At 45.3% G+C, this 15948-nt stretch overlaps 1 protein-coding gene across 5 annotated transcripts in view; it reads right to left on the reverse strand.

Moving 5' to 3' along the window:
- NCAPD2 (non-SMC condensin I complex subunit D2) overlaps nt 1–15948 on the reverse strand; it is a 58356-nt gene that overhangs the window by 8527 nt on the left and 33881 nt on the right. For all 5 annotated transcript variants that reach the window (XM_078384741.1, XM_078384740.1, XM_072991805.2 and 2 more), the window contains exons 15-28: nt 14495–14669; nt 14054–14138; nt 12307–12440; nt 11115–11247; nt 9561–9648; nt 9308–9469; nt 8888–9105; nt 7970–8081; nt 7030–7153; nt 6725–6880; nt 6358–6535; nt 4845–4939; nt 3277–3357; nt 121–307 (exon numbers count right to left, since the gene is read on the reverse strand). In XM_078384741.1, the coding sequence (XP_078240867.1) occupies nt 121–307; nt 3277–3357; nt 4845–4939; nt 6358–6535; nt 6725–6880; nt 7030–7153; nt 7970–8081; nt 8888–9105; nt 9308–9469; nt 9561–9648; nt 11115–11247; nt 12307–12440; nt 14054–14138; nt 14495–14669 (1928 nt within the window). The remainder of the gene's footprint in view (nt 1–120; nt 308–3276; nt 3358–4844; nt 4940–6357; nt 6536–6724; nt 6881–7029; nt 7154–7969; nt 8082–8887; nt 9106–9307; nt 9470–9560; nt 9649–11114; nt 11248–12306; nt 12441–14053; nt 14139–14494; nt 14670–15948) is intronic.

Here is a 15948-nt window from a genome sequence, read left to right on the forward strand (position 1 = left end):
GGAATGATGATGGTTGCTTAGGCTGCAGCACTGAGCACCTCTTGCTTTGCCTTGTTTCCAGGGGGAGGTGGAAATGGCAATTGCTCCCTAACCCAGACTGGGAAAAGAGATGAGCCGTACCTTCATCTCAGGCTTATTGGCCACCCGGCGAAGCCGGCCCAGGGCACCCAAGAAACAGCTGTACACCGTTGCATCCTGCAGCTTATCAGCAAAGCAATCAAAGTTGTCTTGCATCTTGCGGAGACCTCGCTCCGTGAGAGGAAGCAACGTAAGGCAGTACGCCAGATCATGGTGCTGACGCTCCGTCCTGCAAATCAGGGAGGAACACAAATGTTCAGTTTCAACTAGAGCAAAACCATGCCCTGAGAGACGGACCTGCATGTTGTAGATCTGAAATGCATGCAAGATTGCTGGCATCTCCGGGGTAAAGCTAGGAAAAATGCTCAGAATATTCAAGTGGTGATGTAACAAGGATAAGGAAAGCTTAAAAACACAGGAACCCTGCTTAATTTAGGCAGATGTCCATGGGAAGCCCACAAGCAAGACCACAGGGCAACACCCACATCTATTTGGTGCTGCAACTGGCACTCATCCAAACTTCTCCCTTTAAAAAAAAATGTTCTTACATATACCAGTAGCTAATGATGGCCAAGTTTATATTAAGGCAATGTCTCTTAATTACTGGGTCGTTCCATTTCAGATCAGTTTGCTCTAGGAGACACACCCACGTTTCTTAATTAACAATGGGATGAAAGACTTGCGACTGAGTGTTTCAAATGGAACTCAAATTCAAGGAACATAGTCAGGATCCAGTCCGTAACATTGCTTCTTTCGGATACTCATTTTATTTGCACCATGTGTGCACAAATGCACAATTTGAACAATGACAGATGTGTACGCTTAAGAGGAAAGGTATCAAGAAATGGGTCAAGGTAATCTCAAGGTGTCAACTTCCCACTGTGAATTAAGTGTGTTTGTACAAGAGTGTACAACTGCCCTGCCTTTGTGTTACAAGGATTATTGAGCATATGGCAAGCTGATGGATTGTCCCAATGAACTTTAAGAAGGAAGAAGGCAGCTTTGGTAATGAATGAGGAAGGTAACAGAACTATGATTAAGGGAGGTATGTTGCAAGACAAATGGCGGCTGCCCAACCCAAACACTGTCATCCCCAGGACCCTTCTCCCTCAAGGTGCAGGCCTTGGCTTTATCCTTGCGTTATGCCTCTGAAACACAGCATAGGGGGCGAGAGGAATCTAGACATGGAGCTGGAGAAAGGGAGTCTAATCCAAGTCAGCTACCAAGCCTTGTGGGCTTTTTCTCACCTCCTGTATCTCGCCTCTCTAGTCTATAGATGGAGAGAAGGGGTAGAAGCTTCTTCACTGCTCTCCGCTTTCATCGGCAAGTACAGAAACACGTCAAATCCCGGCTGAGCTTTTGGAACTGGGCAGCAGGGGCAGTTCACCCCTTCCATTTTGCAGATCTGGAGGAAGCCCAAACTCATCTTTCTCTTGGCTCTTCAGGTAAAGGTCTCTCTCTGCCACTCCCCAACCCACTCTTTAATGGCCACAACTTTGTTTACAAGTGTTTCCATGACGGCATGGCTGAGAACGTTTCAATTCTGACTAAAAGATGTTTTATAACTCAGACCAAGACAGCTTATTATATCAGCTTCTGCAAGATTCCGACCCTCCTTTTGGGTCTACTGCCCTTTTTAAAAACTGAAACTGATTAGCCTAGACATTGGGTCTTTAGGTTCACTGAGTCTAGAGCTAGCATTTCAAACAGTTAAGAGACGAATAATGGACACTGAGATTGAGGAATTGTGGAGTGCAGCTGATAAGACTTGTTCCCCGTTGTCTCTCCACATCCCCTTGGAAATGGGACAACCAGCTGCTTTCCTCACGCTGCTTAAATGTCCACAAAACCACAGGGCTTTTTCTCTGGCCAGATGTAACATCATGCCTGGTGCTGTATCATATGGTACGTATAACATGACCCCTTAATTCCGAAAGATATTGTCCATGTGAGCGCTCCCTGTGAATCCAGAAATCTAACAAACTACCTTGACTATGTTTATTTTATATGTCAATAATGGTTTGTTATTATTATTACAAGTGTTTCCACCCTGTGGGCTATCACCTAAAGAATAAAGCGGTCTAGACCAGACAAAGCTTTACAATTCCTTCTTTCGTGTGAAGAAGCTACAAAGCAGGGAGCTAGATCAGAGCAGTGCAGGAACAGAACAGGAGAGGACATACTGACTGCATCAGCATTCCATGTTATTTTTGGAAGTAAGCAGTGAAAAAGTAGTTCTACTTAGGAGAAGAAGGATTTGGGCACATGCAGGGAAGAGAGGTGAGAGGAAAGCCTGACTTTCAAAATAAAGAAAACAAATAAACAGAGGCAGAGTTGTTCAGTAGAAAATTGTAAAACTCACTGAATCCAGATCTAGTTGGTGTGGACTGCTGACTCACTTTGACTAAAGGAAGCATTACAACATATCCTGGCCTGTTGGCTGCTGTAACAGTCCCCTGTGTTCCCAGAGCAGCATACAAACTGGACTAAAGAATTCTTTGTAGATAGTCTGTTGCAAATATGCAGCCTGATAAAAGCAACAGCAAATGCTCTTTATAGGCACACCTCTTTCCTAGCGCTACCATGACCAGAACAGAGAAATTCTTTAGCTGTCCCCTCAAACGAGAGCAGCTTCTATTTTAAGAGCAGGCGGATTGCCTTCACTGGCCTCAAAACAGTCATAGCGTAGGTGGCAGCTCACCAGGATGAAAATAGGATTTTTAACCCAACCCTAAGCCCTACCCCAGTAGGAAATATGGCAGATCTACATATAAAAAAGGCACACACTACAACTGGGGGCTGGGGGGGGGATTTCACCCCTAATAACCGGAAAAAATTCTCATAGAAGCAAGACATGATGCAGCAACCCAAAGAGCTCGTGGTTTGGATGGAGTTTCCACCTGTAAGGAAGGGAGTGCAGTCTGCTATGAAATCACAATTCCTTTGTCCAAGTTGTTCCACTGCACAGAAATGAGCCAAAGCTATCTAACCAGCTGCATCTTGTGTATTGCTCCACATTGTCCCAGGCGATACCAACAGCAGCAATACAAGCAACAAATATGACCGATCACGAAGTAGGGAACACCCTTTCCAGCCAACTCTCTCCCACCAGGTTCCTCGTCCCTGAGGTCATTGTCTCTCTCATTGAGAGATGCTCTGGGCTTGTACGCTACTTCCTTCGGCAGTTTCCTTACTCACCGAGCCGTCCGAAACCGCTGACAAAGCTTTTCCACTAGGCTTTCGGTCTGCTTGTCTTTGGTGATAAAAGAGAAAAGCTGCCTGTTGGGGAAAGAATGGTTAAAAATCAGGAGCTGGTTATGAGGGAAAAGAGAAAAAACTATTTTGCAAAGTTAGAGCACAAGCTACACTGCTGGATCTAGGATTTTCTGCTGGGCTAGAATCAGAGATACAACCTTGCAGAGAAGGTGGTCTAACATTTATTCCATGCAGGCCAAAATTTACTGTTTGTTGAAGCCAACCACACACAAGCCTTTCAGTAAAGAACGGGCTCTTCTCTCTGCCAAAACAGTACATGTGTGGAATGGGTTTTCGTGCTCACCCTCTGTCAAGAGATGCTTGGGCTGGGGATTTCCTATTTTGACAGAGAAGCTTGATGCCCTGTGGCAGTGGTTCCCCACCTTAGATAGCCCAGGTGTCCTTGGACTGCAATTCCCAGAAATCCTGGTCAGCACAGCTACTGGTGAAGGCTTCTGGGAACTGCAGTCCAAAACAACAACAACAACAACAACAAAAACCTGGGCTACCCAAGGTGGGGAACCACTGCCCTGTGGGATCCCTTCCAGCTCCATGACTCTGTGATCATTTCAACACTTGAGACACACCCTGCACATACTCACAGCCTCAGATGTTGTATTTCATTCTATCTTATTAACCAGTGGTTCACGAAATAACGACTGCTATTACCCAAGCACTGCCACCACTGGTCCTTGGCTTGAGTTTCCTAACATATGCACAGGACTATGGGAAAGGCCAGGGTCTAGGTTCGCCTGCAGTGGGGCTTTGGGGAAAGCATGAAGTCATGTGACCCCCTAACGTCTGCAGCCTTTCTTTGGCTATCCTAAGTTTTAAGGACAAAAGGACTCATACAGCTTCCTGCCTTCTTCTGACCACTGTAAGTTGTGCAACAGGATGCTAACCTTTGTCCAAATCCCCTAAAGCCCACCAGAAGAAGGGTAGACAGGAAAGGGGTTGGCCCTTGTTTCATTAATCACCACTTTCCTCCATCCCATAAAGCTGTTGCCTGCACTCCTTCTAACCAATCTAGATTTTTTTTTTTAAATGAAACTCGCACTAGGAATGCCCTGGTTACCTAAGGTATGATTTCTACAAGAGCATTCTGAAGGTTTCTCAAAACTCCTGACCCTCATTCTGATTTTTAGTATGGAGTAGCTGAAATGCAAGGTGAGCAGGCCCTTGAAACTGAGCCTCTTGACCTAGCTTCATTCTGGATCAGAACCAGGGGGCTCGAGGGGGCTCCTTGTCCGCTGCCTGTCTGCCGACATTCAGAGGCACAACCTTTCTGAACATGAAAGCTCCGTTTCTTGAAGAAACCTGTCCGATACAATCTGACACACTGTCACATCTCCTGTTCTGTTTGTTAAGAATTCCAACGTGGCCTACAGAACACTTGGCCTGGTAACAGACCTGCCTCCATTGGCCAGCCTAAGCGCCAAGGTCACTCTGTGCCTGGGAAACCAACTTTAAGGGAGAAAAACCAAAAAGAAAAGAAAAAAAAAGCAAGCCACCTCATAATGGTATGGAAAGGCTGCTCTTCTATGCCAGAGTCTGGGTCAGAGAGACGGCTGATCATATCTGGGAGCAAGTTGTACACAGCGTTGTCCTGTATGGAGAAAGCGAGAGCGCAGCGTGTTAAACCCTTGAACTCCTCCAGTACCAAAGCTAGGGCTGGACTTGGCAGGGCTACAGATTCTGGCTAAGATACAGGCACTAAAATCAAGGCACAGGCCAGCTGCTTTGTTTTTTTCACCAGCCATGCAGAGAGAGAGGCTTCCCTGACATAGAAATGTGAGAACAGCTATCAGGAAATGAACTGTCAAAGGGTAAGATAAAAAAAATACTGTCTCACCTTTGAATAAGTGGGCTACAGTGCCAGAGCTAAATATAGAACAATATCTTAAAAGAATGCTTAAAAATAAAATCAATCTAGAGAGTTTATAGCCCTATTAAGGACATAAAAGAGGTGGTTTCCATGGGACTTCAAACCAGCATTTGATATTTACCAAAGTATCATTCTGGATCATTTTTGCGATATGAATTTAGGAAGTACAAAAGGTGGCTCCAGACATTCCCTGCACAGCAGATCACTGAAAGGGGTGTGTGCTTGGGGCAGGGTGTTTGAAGTAGTACAGTACTTCCCTCATATGAATGTGCAGGAGGAGGCTGTCCAGAGATGTGGGCTCAGATGCCAAACATTTGGCAGTGGGGACCAGAGCAGGAAGGAAAGGTTCATTTGGCTGCCCCACTATGCAAAGAGCCAGCTCCACCCTCTCTATCTAGGAGGAACTAGTGACGAGAATGGGGATCCAGCTGTTGCACTGGAAATATTTCCCTTTTTAAAGCTGAACTCAAATGCTGCCCCCGCCACCAAAAGCCAACACACAGATATTCCTGTGCAGACACTAATTGTTGCCTTTACCTGTTTCCCAAACCATGGCCTCCACCTCTTTTGGTTGCTTAATTTAATTGTCCTTAATTGGCTACTGCTCAATTATACTATTCTACTTAATTTACTCTTTGATTTCATGTCTCCTTTTGTATTTATTTATTTATTTATTTATTTGATTTATATACCACCCATCTAGAACGTGTCTACTCTGGGCGGTTTACATATAACATAAAAATAAACTAAGGTAAAATCCAGATTAATCACAGAGTCCAAGATGGGAAGAGAAGAAAAAGAAGAGAGAAAAAAGAAAAGGAGAGATATGCTAGGTAATGGCTGCAGGGAAGGCCTGCCTGTATTGCCTTTATTTTAATGTTATCTGTTAGGTAGTTTGGACACAGAAAGGGAGCTTCAGGTCACTGGTGAGATAAGATTCTATTTGCATGTGATCTGATTTCGTAGGGAAGATGGCTTTCTGTTCTAATTGCCATGAGATCTCTGACAAGTATAACTGGGCCTGTTACCTGGCAATTGGGTTTTGATCACCTGCTCTATCTAACAATATTTGAATCGTAACGCACAGCAGTGAGGTGTTCTGTATTCCAAAGATTTAGCACTACGGTCCATTGACCCACCTTGCTGGAGAGTTCAGTGAAGAAGTTTTGCGCCAGTCTCGCGATCTCTTCCTCCGGATCAATGAGAAGCGTTGCCATTTCGCTCACCTGCCCCTTCACTTTTACCATGTCCTTCAGGATCAGGTGAGTCATGACCAAAGCAGCGGTCTGCCTCACGTACTGACAAGGGTCACGCAGCCTGAGGAGCAAACCCGTTCAGAAACAGCGTGAGCATGAAATCAGTATCACCCTGGGCACCATCAGACTCCCTGGTGGCCTTCCCACCTGGAAACCGCTTGATTCAGCTACCAGCCATCCTGTGCTAATTCTACGGCTTGCACTCTCAGGCCCTTCCCACCTCCCACGGCTCTCCTTCCCAAGGCTTCACCTGGCGTAGAGGTGGGACGTCCAAGGTTCCACCACATTGGGGAAACGGATCGCCAGGTCCCCAGCGGCAATCATGAGGTTGGCACGCACGCTGGAGTGAGTGGATTTTTCCATCATCGTGAAGAAGAGACGCAAGTGAGCATCACAGAATCCTGCACTGCATCGAAAAGAAAAGAAAAGCAACTCTGGCTATATCATGAAGAGACTTCCAGTTGTAACCTGCTTACAAGAAAACATACAACCAATGTGAAAAGAGCCCCAAAAGAATAAAGAGGGTATGGGGGGTGGGAAGAGGATAAGAAATACCTGATCATACAGTATTTTCCAAGGGCCAAGGCAGCTGCTGCTGAGAGGGCTGGATCATTGTAAAGTCCTGGGTTATTGCAAATCTTGAGCACCAGGGGAATAAAGGCGGAAATAAGTTGTTTTCCTATTCCATAAGAAGAAGCAGAGAGGTTGCAACAGATCAATTTAGGGAACCTTTAGATCTTTTCCCCAACAACCTGAGGCTGGAAAGCACATTTTCTCTCTAAAACATGTTTGCTTTTCGGTCTGTTTCAGGTAAGTGCAAGTAAGCAGTTATAATTAACTTTATGTTTTTAAACACAATTCAAGAGGTCCAAGAGATTAACAAGAAAAGAGCCATGATCAGACCCAAGGCTTCATTTAGTCCAGTATTCTGTCCATGCCGTGGCCAGCCAGGTACCCAGGGGAAGTCCATTAGTAAGGCATGAAGCCACCACCAGCATTCTGCTTGTACCACTGCCATCAATGTGATTTTATCCTCACACATTATTTTACATGTTGTAACACATCTTGAGTGTGAAATACAAGGCATGGATCAAATCACGGAAAATAAAATGATGCTTTTATTGGGAAGACATGAGAACATTCCAGATTCCTTTTAACATTACTGAGCACTTTTTACGTTGCAGTGAACATGAAGGCTTCTCTGTTCAGCTAATTACTTTTCACTCCAGACACCATTATAACCATCACTAACGGTGCTTTAGATTAATCATTCCTTACAACATCAACCCTGTAAAACCTTAACATCCTATGGAGTAGGGGCCATTTGTGGATTGCCTAAAGTCACCTACCATTTTTATGGGAAAGGCAAAACACAAGCTGGGAGGTTTGTTGTCAGTCACTATGATGCTAACATAACTATTGACTACAAAGAAGCTCAGCCATGTGGGAGAGATGAGACAGAAGGAACGTCTTCTACTCAGAAAGCCATACTCACCGTCCAGCAGCTCCGTCTCACAGATGGTGCGGATGAGCTCTGCTTCTGCGTCCTCAGCAGAGGCCCCCACCAACCCAAGGTCCTCTTCCATAGTGGTCTCGTTCCCAGTACTCTGTGCAGAGGGAAGGAAACTACTGGAAGTTAACATTCCTCATTCCCCAATCCTCCGATAAAGGCTGTTGTTTGTAGCAGGGCATGGTTAAAGCAAAGCAAAGTGTGATGCTTACATACTGCCCCATAGCATTTAAAACACTCTCTGGGTGGTTTACAAGTTAATTATGCAGACTACACATCCCTCTCCCCCCAGCGATCTGGATACTCAGTTTACCAATCTTGGAAGGATAGAAGGCTGAGTCAACCTTGAGCTGGCCATGAAGCTCTCTAAGGCCAAAGGAAAGGGACAATATTAACAACCGTTTCAGGTTCTATCCCTGTACTTCAGAAAATCATTCACTAGGTAAAGAGGCTGGAGGAGAGTTTTGCAGATACCCCGGACAGCCAGAAAGACAAACTAGCAGGTTCTAGATCAAACCAAGCCTGAATTATCTCCGGAGATAAAAATGTCGAAACTGAGGCTGTCCTCTATTGGCCTCATCATGAGAAAGCAGGGTTCTCTGGAAAAGGCAATAATGCTGAGAAAGGTGGAAGGCATCAGGAAAAGAGGAAGACCCAATATGAGATGGACTGACTCCCTAAAAAGGAGGTTACAAGAGCTAAGGAGGGCTTTTGGGGACAGGACATCATAGAGATTGCTTATTCATAGGATCGCCATAAGCTGCAGACATCTTGATGACACGTAACAACAAAGGGTAAGAAGTGTAATGGCCATCTTTTATAGGTCTAAGTGACTTAAGTCAAGTGAACTTTAAAAAAGAGGGGGTGGAGGAGACAACAAACCAAGAGAAGACCGGCTCTCACCTTGTTCTTCTTGTCCTTTGTCTTGCTGGCAGCCTGCTCCTTTGCTTCTTGCTCTTCTCCAAGGATCCGGCGCCTGCGTAGCTCATTGCTCACGGATAACTCGAGATGTACAAGCTGCTGCAAAGCCACATCCCCCGCGAGGGAGACCAAATGCGTTAACACGACAGTATCCACTGTGCTAGAATCACCACCGGTTTCACTGGGAGAAGATCCGGGTTCTGAAAAACAGACAGAAACTTTTTCATGACATGGTTACAGTCTATTCTTTCTTCCTGGTTGTTTCTCTGGAATGCATAATTATGGACTGAGCTCTTGTTGTCCCACACCTAGTCTTTTTTTTTGGGGGGGGGAGTGGCGGCGGCTTCACTGGTCTCTGCTCCCAAGGAGGTCCTACTAATAGTAATTCTGTTCCCAACTAACCTGTTTCAGTCCTTTCAGATTCCTGCAGCTTCTCCAAGGCACGTTGGCTGCAAGACTGCAAGATCTGAGCACATATTTCCTCAGGTCCTTCTGCCAACTGATAGATGAGAGCGACTGCTGTCTCGGTGAATGGGATCCAGTGTGCACTTGATCTTCCAAAGCCTAAAGCAAGTCAGATGGAGGGGCACATGATCAGAGAAGCCCATGGGTCTGTATACAGGTCCACCCTTAGCTTTAAGCTTCAGAAACTCACCCGCCGTCACGACCTCTTGTAGCCGTTCAAAGAGCATGTGTGACTGCAGAAGCCGGAAGGGGGCACTGCTGTTCTTCCCGAGGCCAGGCTGTAAGGGGAGGGGGAGACTGCTTTAGTTTTCCCCAGTCAGGACCTTTTCTCCTTTGCCTTTTGGCAATGGCTTTGTACACTGGTTAAGTGAAGCAGAAACATACTTCTTGTAATGAGTGGCAGCTTGTCTGTAGCTCCTTGTGTACAACACCCAATTTATGGACCTGTTTCAACTAGTTTACACCGTAGTTGGAGAACTAAAACCTCCACTGATACCATAAACTATGTTATTATTCTGAATCAATTTTCTGTGGATGGAGACACTACCTTGCAATGGTTTTGTTGCTACACAGCTAGCAGTTTCCCGAAGAGGCTGCTGAGCTGTAGTTCCTCCGCTGGGTGCTGCTTACGCTACAGGGTTTCATTCTATCTCCTATGCCATTTAACATTTGAGTAGACTAGGGAACAATCTGAAACTATGAGGTCTCAAAGGAACCCTCTTTCGTATGAAACTGCCCGAGAGCTCCCTAAAGACCTCTTCTGGGTTCACCCGCCTTTGCAAGCTAGCTCAAGCTTTGGTACCCTTTCAACCTAGACTTTTGCTTGTTACCACCACAAGGTACTTCTGTTCACCCAGCTTGGTCTAACCCGTTCACCCAAGATCTTAAAGGAATCAACCTCTGAGTGGGCCTGCCCGTTTGGCCCTGCTGAAACCATTAGGCCTGAAAACACAGAAAAGACAAAATGGGTGGCAGAGACTATGCAAGCACACGGAGAGCAGTCATTCAGAAATTCAGACGTGTGGTGCCAAGCGGGTAAAGGAGTGGAAAGGGCCTTTGGCCAAAAGCACTTAGGAGCTCCTGTGACTAGAAAGAACCTCCTGATAAGGCAAGGCTTGTGATCCCAAGAGCTCTGTAACAGCACTTGGCAGAAGAAACCGACAGCAGCTTCTGCAGAATTTGTTCTATGCCTGCAACCCATTCTTGTCTCTGCCTCCCATTTAGTCCTCTTCATGCTTTCAGGCATAACACCTGAATAGAGGGCTTTTGTTTTAATGGACATTGTTTGTTGCTTGGGGCGGTGTTCGCTGTTTAAATAGTGTATTTTCAGTTACACATACAGTTCCCCCCCCCTTTCAGGGGGGGACAGGCAGGAGAAACATATTTATATAAAAATAAAGCTTTCAAGAATATTTGGATACTTGAAAAACTGCACCTGCACTGCATCTGATGGAGAATATTTGTAATGCAAAAATGTGACTAGACAGAGAATGTAGAGACATCAGAACTCCAAGCCTACTACTGAAAATGTCAATAGTATTTACAGATATTCTCCTAGAAATAGTTGCCTTTTCCAGAGTACAAAATAATCTTAATTCCACATGACGAGCAATTGTAGCTCTCCCATCTCCACGTAGTGAGTCCTCAAACTCATCTGAAGAGCATACTTTAATAAATTAGGTGCACCTGCTGTGGTACATACGGTGTAAAAAAGAATCCAATATGATCAGAAGCACTTTCTCACCTTCTGGCTATTACCAATTTTGGAGATAGCATGGCATACTTCCCGGGCAAGGTGATAATCTTCATGTGCTCTCTCGTCCAACCCCACTTTTACCAAAACGTCAAGGTTGCTCCCCACAATCTCAGGGTTCCCCCTGGTGTTGGGAAAACAGATTTTGTTAGAGTCAATGTACTGCTGAATTCCTCCAAGATGTTAGAGGGACTATGAAGGACTAAAGTCATTTCTTTCAATGGGTGAGGCAACGGAGACTGCTTCCCAGACCAAGTTCTACTTTTGCACAAAGTCTCAGCTAGAGGAAGATAAAAAAAAAAACACAAAAATCTCACTGGGATGCTGCAACTACAAGAACCTCACAAAACTCAGGTATCCTTGCTCACTATACTAGAATCCATATCAAGGCAACCAAACTGGCAGGAAATTTATACAAGCTTTCTGTTCTGCAAATCTCTTCATCAAGCGAATTAGGGAAGGGAAAGGCTTAGGGTGGAAATATAGCTCTCATCCCCTGGAATAGAATGGGAGAAGTTTCTCTGTGCCCTCACCTTCTCAGTGGGAAGGCACATAGTATGTGGGAGAATTGCACTCCTGTTTCCAATCAAATTAAAGAGTAGCAATGCCTTCTCACCTAACTAACTGGGAAGGAAAGCAATGGAAGCATAGCTGTAGAGTTCTCTCCAAATCAAGAGGGAGCTTCACCTGACCTGCATGTATAAATCCATTCACTGGGGAGAAATCATTTTGTTTTAAAGGTGAGGAAAGCAAAGATATGTGGCTAATTGGAAGACAGTAAAGCACTCAGTTGCCCAAAAACCTAAATGTGAGAAATCCAAATGTCCAACAACACGGGACTCTTCTGTGCGAAGCAGGGAAGAAAAACTGGCAGCACATCCCGAGAACTAGAACTGTTTCAAAAATCACAAGTCATGGGATCCCTGTCTCCTTGGGCAGGTGCCTAGTCCTTGGATACCTCCGGACAACAGCCAGAGAATGGCAACTTCAAAATCCTGAGAAGCAATGGCAAGTCATTCCACCTCTTCAAGAATGAACAGACGTGTGAATGCAAGAATAAATTTGTATGACCTTTCCTGAGAAAAGTGCAAATTCTTTTAGGACCCACTGCACGCTGATTTTCCTTATATTTTCTGAACTTCATGCCAGAGTGAAGAAGGCAGAAACAGAAGCAGTGACTCACCTTGCCATCATCCCCAAAAGCATGAGGGCAGCACGGCGCTCCAACCCTGAGCACTGTGATTTCTCCGTAAATCGCTCCCAGAGCAGCTGGACCACAGCAGGTTTTATTTCATCTTTTTGCACAAACTCAGAGATCTAGGAAACCACAAATCAGGGGAAGGAAAGTGTTCAGCTATTTTAAAGGATAAAGTAAGAATGAAAGCTAGTGCCTGATCAAGACACAACAAACTATAAATGGAGCAGCTGGAATAAACCTAACCCTGAATCTGCCCTGGCCAGCTACCATGGGATTTTTATATCATTTTGATATAAAAAGTGTAACTCCATGAAGGCCACTGCTTTGGAGTCAGCAGGCTAGAAATTCAGAGGGAATTCTCTCTATTTGGATGATGTACAAGTGGAAGGATTCAAATGTAAGGTGGGTGGGAGTAAAAACTATGCTGAAACTATAAAAAGAAATGTAAAAGTAGGAGATACTTTTAAGACCACTAAAAAAAAAACCCATACAGTCTCCTAGCTTTTGTGGATCAGGACCATCCACTTTATCTGGCTTATACTGCTATGAAGAACTTGGAAGTCCCAAAAGTTCATGGCAAGATGGGATTTTGCCAGATGGTGCTTTTCTCAGATCTAAGCCAGGAAAGATGCAGACTGCACTAGAGATGCTTTAACGTTATAGCCAAGGAAGATGTGGATTGCGTATCAAACCCCAGTTCACAAAAGGATTTTTGTCAAGAGTGGTAAACATGTGCCTCAGCTTTTAAAAATGGTTGGAACGTGGCTTAAGAGAGTGCTATTTTGGGTTTTATTTTACTTCTAGACCATAGCATGTTTCATTCTTAGGCGATTAAACAAGGACAGAGCGGAGGCATTACACAGTGCAGCAAGACAGAAGAAGGATCTTACAGCCAAGGAGCTAATTCATAAGAAGTGCCCAAGAAGTCCATAAACAGGACATGAAGGCAATATAGTTTGCTCCTTGAAGGTGGTATTCAGAAGAACATATCTCTGAAACACACAGGTCCAACTTAGCTAACCGTCAGTAAATTTGCCTTCTCCTCAAAAAGATTTCAGCCAGATGCCATCACTACATCCTGCAACAGGGCAGTCTGTAAAGTGTGCTTTGTGGGAACCACAGTGGAATATGCTGCCTCGGAGTGTGGTGGAGTCTCCTTCTTCGGAGGTTTTCAAGCAGAAGCTGGATGGCCATCTGTCAGGAGTGCTTTGATGGGAGTTCCTGCATGGCAGCGGGTTGGACTCGATGGCCCCTGCGGTCTCTTCCAACTCTGTGATTCTATGAATCTACTGGTCCTTCAATGCCACCGGACATCCCCATAGTCCAACAGGATGAGGGAAAAATATTTCTCACCATACAGCTAGGCATTTTATACTCCACTCTCATGTCTCCCCCTCAGCTGTGTTGTTTCCAGGCTAAGGGACACCTAGCTTGCGCCAACTTAACCTGCCTTCAATCAAATTCCTGTCTCTTATTAGCATCAACAGCAGAGGTCTGAAGAACACCTGTATGATGGTGAGGCACTTCAAAAGTTTAAGAAACCCACAAGGAAATGTGTTAAGACAGATAACAATGCTGCCACATCTGGGAATGCAGATTGTGTAGTGCTCAAGGTGGAAACCCTTTGAGCCAGCAAGGCAGATTTTAGGGCAACCAAGATTCATAACCACAAAGCAGAAATATTCTGAACGGAGCATGACTAGGATTATGTTACAAGGCAAAAGGCACTCACAATTTCTCCAAGGCATTGAACAGTTGTCAGTGATGCGTCTACCATGAGGAGGGAGAGAGAATGCACCAAACTCTGGGCTCTAGCCCTGTGTAAAAGATAAGAACACCTATATGGGTTCCACTGATTTCTGCTAGTTAATAACGCAACTTTACATAGACACATAAACGGAGGACTTCTTTGGGGGAAGAATGGATCTTGACAGCCCACAGACTCCCTATCCTCTTGCAACTTGATCGGTGAGATTGAAGTCTACTAGGTAAGGACAACAAGCCTCAGCAGAAGCAGTCAACGCAGTGCTCAGGCTTTGGCAAGCAGCAATATTACACTTCACAGTCACTGCACTCTGTATTCTCCTCACAACCATCCCCATACTCTCAGGAGAGAGAGAGAGTGTGCACGCACTCCCATGTGCTGTGGCTTGAGGAAGAGGATCGTGCAAACCTTTCAGTCTCTCCATTAGGGTTTAGATAGAGCCTCCTGTAGGCATCCAGCACAGCTTCTCTGATGCCCGGTTCCTTTGACCATATGAGGGGGAGCATTTGGCGAACTCCAAGAACTGCCTGAGGGATGCCAAACTGAGAAACGACCACAAAGAATTCAATAGCTTCTTGTACCACTGGAAAAGAAGAAAAGGATGAGGAAGGCAGTTTTGTACTGCCGCCCAAAAAACTTTTTTGGAAAGTACATTTCTGGACCTGAAGCTGCTTCTAAAACATTTGCAACTGGCTGCCTTATTGAAACGACCTATTTATTTATTTATTTAGTTTATATCCCGCCTATCTGGTTGGGTCAGGACCACTCTAGGTGGCTAGTTCCTACTTATGTTCCTGGTTGCATGTGCATGCTAGGGTTGAGTCACTCCCTGGTCCTTCTATTAACCAATGCTTTCTTGTAACCAAGGTATTTCCCACCGTTGTATGTTTATCTTCCAGACAGATCATTCGGTCCCCCTCTTCTACAAAACTTGACATTTGAGAAGCAGTAAAAGATGCCTCTTAAACGCAGGTAAGTACATTAAGCCCCTGTGTGTATTTTGTACACTAGGTTACTCATGCAATGGCATCAGTGTTGTGGAAGATCAAGGGCAGAAAGTGCTGTATGTAGGAAGCTCACTGCCTAGCTAGCCCTACCAGCATTACCACACACGTGCCTTTGAGGCTCTCCAGTCGGAAGCTATCCTCTCAGTCAGTTCTTATCTTCTCAACTGGGCCCTTTCTGGAGGGGCAAGAGCACAGCGTAGCGGGATTATCCAGCTCCTCCAAGTCTTGGGCATTCAGTGGAAAAGCCTAACATATCAAGTGACCATAATGAGTAGGGCTAAGCGAGAGAGAGGGTCTTAGTGAACTTTCCAGTTTCTTACATAGGAAAGTCTGAGGAAAAGTGGGGGTGAAACCACGACATGATGTGAATTGTCCTCTCCATTTTGATGCTCTTCCTGTGAGTCTGTAAAGGTAAAGGTTCCCCTTGACAATTTTTGTCCAGTCGTGTTCGACTCTAAGGGGCGGTGCTCATCCCCGTTTCCAAGCCATAGAGCCAGCGTTTTGTCCGAAGACAATCTTCCGTGGTCACATGGCCAGTGCGACTTAGAACGCTGTTACCTTCCCACCGAAGTGGTCCCTATTTATCTACTTGCATTTGCATGCTTTCGAACCACTAGGTTGGCGGGAGCTGGGACAAGCGACGGGTGCTCACTCCCTTGCGTGTATTCGATCTTACAATGCTGGTCTTCTGACCCTGCAGCACAGGCTTCTGCGGTTTAGCCCGCAGCGCCACCATGTCCCATTGTGAGTCTGTGGAGCTTCTCAAATCTTAGAAGTGGATTTTTGGAGGTGCAAGTGTCGCCTTACTATTTGTGTCACTTTTCAGATTTTCCCTTCAGTGGTTTAGGTCTCTGG

Source organism: Pogona vitticeps, chromosome 2 (assembly GCF_051106095.1).
Source record: "Pogona vitticeps strain Pit_001003342236 chromosome 2, PviZW2.1, whole genome shotgun sequence".
In the NCBI taxonomy this organism is placed as follows: domain Eukaryota; kingdom Metazoa; phylum Chordata; class Lepidosauria; order Squamata; family Agamidae; genus Pogona; species Pogona vitticeps.